This window comes from Erigeron canadensis, chromosome 6, assembly GCF_010389155.1.
Source record: "Erigeron canadensis isolate Cc75 chromosome 6, C_canadensis_v1, whole genome shotgun sequence".
In the NCBI taxonomy this organism is placed as follows: Eukaryota; Viridiplantae; Streptophyta; class Magnoliopsida; order Asterales; family Asteraceae; genus Erigeron; species Erigeron canadensis.
Window position 1 is genome coordinate 31,620,627 of NC_057766.1, and position 3,549 is coordinate 31,624,175.

At 34.3% G+C, this 3,549-nt stretch overlaps 1 protein-coding gene across 1 annotated transcript; it reads left to right on the top strand.

Moving 5' to 3' along the window:
* The first annotated feature begins 692 nt into the window (after positions 1-692).
* On the top strand, positions 693-2,943 carry LOC122605757. The gene is made up of 3 exons (XM_043778712.1): positions 693-1,424; positions 2,009-2,194; positions 2,298-2,943. Exons 1-3 carry the CDS (start codon positions 969-971, stop codon positions 2,583-2,585), a joined length of 930 nt encoding a protein of 309 aa, XP_043634647.1. The 5' UTR covers positions 693-968; the 3' UTR covers positions 2,586-2,943.
* Positions 2,944-3,549: the final 606 nt, after the last annotated feature.

Here is a 3,549-nt window from a genome sequence, read left to right on the forward strand (position 1 = left end):
CTAATCTAGTTTTTGGAGCCCTAAGTAATAGATGTATTTATATATAGTTACACTAGATTATGTCCCGTGTTAATACACGGAACACCTTTAAATCATATTTAAAACTTAATATAAACAAAAAACTAAAATTTATAACGAATATTAGTTGGTTAATTGTGATCTATAACTAAAATAAAAAAAATAAAAAAGTATATATATTTCATTTACGATCATTTAATACCTCAAAGTAATATTTTATAAACATTTTCTACCATATATTATAACTTTTTTTAAAAGGTAAAGCCAATAAATGACTAATATTTTCAATTTTGGTATGACTATGTCGGGTTCGAATACTGACGACGCCCTAAAGGGTTGTTCTCACATGTGTAGACGAGTATATAGTATAGCTAATGTTTTCTCATCACACTTGCATATAGCATAATTTGAACAATTGACCTCTAAAGTGAAAAACTAGCTGCATACCTTTTACTCTGTTATCTTATATCTATGGAACCAAACACAATATAAGTATTCTAATTATTATTTCTTTTTACAGTAGTTTGTTTAGAAATTGTCTTCATCACAACATGACTTATAATAACATGTATTGAATTTTGCTGCCACATTATTCATCATCATTATAAAATATAGATTATAAATAAATATACATATACATGTAGTAACATGTCTCACCTTCTTCTTGCTTTGCTTTGTTCCTATTAATAAACAAATTCACTAAAATCCAGCCTTCAAACCAACCCCCAATATTTTTGAGCAAAAAACTAACCCCAATAACATGCTACCTCTTTCCTTGTCTATTTCTATATACTATGTGTGAAAGAAACATTAAGCACTCACTAACCATTGTGTAGCACAGACAGTACTAGCTAGATCCAGTTCTTGTTCCTCTTTTTCAGTTTCTGACACCAATACATATATCATCGTTACACACTCATCACTCTTTTTTTTTTTCTTAACCAAAAATAATGTCTATGCACGCAAAGACAGATTCCGAGGTGACGAGCTTAACAGCATCGTCACCTACACGGTCCCTGCCACGGGGACCAGTGTATTACGTGCAGAGTCCATCAAGGGACTCTCACGACGGTGAAAAGACTACAAATTCTTTTCACTCAACTCCAGTGCTTAGTCCTAGTGGATCACCGGGCCGTCAATCTAGGAACTCTTCATCTACTAGATACTCTGGGTCTCTACGACCCGGGTCAAGGAAAGGGAGCCACCATCAACATCATAGAAAAGGAGAAAAGGGTTTTGATGCTATTGAGGAAGAAGGTCTGTACGATGAAGATGGTCGAAAGGGTCTAATTCCTCGAAGGTGTTATTTTCTAGCGTTTGTTGTTGGGTTCTTTGTTCTGTTTACATTTTTCGCTCTTGTGTTGTGGGGAGCTGCTAGACCTCAAAAGCCGGTTATCACCATGAGGGTAAATCTTCCCAATCTTTTATCCAACAAAATTTCGTTAATTAAGTAGTCTTGTATATTTAGGTGTACTTTTATTCTAACTTATTTGTTAGATCAGTCATTTTGGTACATGAATGAGTAGCTAATCTCATCACCTAATTCTAGTTGATGTAATTAGTTAAACAAAGATTGGGATAAATCGAGATTAATTTTGTTTTGCATCTCGTTACACCTAGTAACTATCTTAGGTAAAAAGATTTTTGAGCGATTGTGCATTAATTTTGATAAAAGACATTTGAAATAAATATTTTTCATAAAACAATTTGTGTACTTGTCGATACGTCTCAATCTCTTTATTTGATATTCTTTTTAATGTAAGCCTCTTTCGCTAATGTATTTCCCCACCATCTAATTATTGACATATAACTTGTCACTTTCCATACACTCTTGTATCATGATCAAAATAGTATTTGTCGAGCTAGATTGAATGAACATGGATCAAAAAAATATTGGACGGTCTAGATTAAAAAGGGCAACTGTTTAGAGGTCTTAAAGTGAATAATTTAGAATGGGTATGAATGGTTAATCTGGGTTATTTGTTTGCAGAGTATTGCATTTGATCAATTTGTAGTCAATGCGGGGGCAGATGCATCTGGAGTTGCAACTGAAATGGTGACACTGAACGCAACAATTAAATTCAACTTTCGCAATCGTGGTACGTTTTTTGGGGTTCATGTATCATCCACACTACTTGATCTTGCCTATACCGAGTTGACATTAGCTACTGGAAGTGTAAGTAACAAATACTCTACTCCAAATTATGATTTCAGTTTTAACCAAGTGCTAACTAGAAGTCGTCTAAACTCAAACGGGCTTATGATCTTTTGTTATGCAGATCAAGAAATTTTACCAAAAAAGGAAGGGTCAAAGAATCGTGAGTGTGAACGTGCGTGGTGTTGGTGTACCATTGTACGGGGGAGGTGTGAATTGGAGTAGCGAGAACGGTAAACTGACTGCACCCGTTCCATTAAACCTAAATTTTACGGTTAAAGCCAAGGCTTACGTGCTAGGAAAATTAGTCAAGCCAAGGTTCAACAAAAGGGTGTCGTGTGCCATTGTCTATAAACCGACCAAGGTCATTAACACACCCATTTCTCTCAAGAACTCGTGCACCGTCGTATAGCCCATCAAAGTTTCGCCTATATTTGGGATCTGATACTTGTCAAAGAAACAATAATCTGGCGATTTTAGCTCATTCAGACACAAAACATAGGAACAGTTTGGTGACCATTGTTTTTGTACTACAGTGAAAAAAAATAAAGTCAAACTTTAGAGCGTGGGGGAAATTGGGGTGAAAAGTCAAAAAGATGAGGAGCAAGGCAACAACCAGTGATCTGATTGGTAGTGAAAAAGTGTCGGTGACCTTTGGGAACTACGAGTATTTAATTGGTCAATTGGTGCTTACTGTATTATATTTTGATTTGTTTTGTTATTACTCGTATAAGGGCATATTTATATTTATGTTTATTTACTTTCTTGGATTTTCCTTTGTTGATATTTGAGTGTATTTGGATTTTTATTATATACAAATACAAATTCGGAATCCACGCACTGAAAAACAAAGTAGTCGATCCATGGTCAATATCTCATTGTCTGAAATAAGTGCAAATCCCCACTAAATGATTTGGGGAAAAAGTCGGTGTTTCAAATTGGAATTAAAATTTGTTTATTGAAGTTAATGAATATTAGTGAAAATGTTATGTTTAGCTTTACTACTACACTATTTTAGTTCTGAAAATAGTTTTCCTTCTTAATTTTACTTAACCTAATTTGAACATGTTTTTTTCATTTAACTTATTATTTTAAACTTGGATGATCGCATTTCTTTTAAAAGAACTGATCACTGTCTTCTTTGTTAACAACCCAATGGGCTGTATATCTCATTATATGGGTGGGCTTGTAATCTTGTTTGGGGCGATTATACAACATGCTATACAATGAAATGGGCTAACCAAGTAACCATTTCCATCTGTCCAACTATCCAAAATACAATATACTACTCGCAACAAGTAACACCCCCCTTAGTTATCGGGAGGAGAAATCCAAACATTCAAACTAGATCAAATTCATTGAAGAAAACATCCATC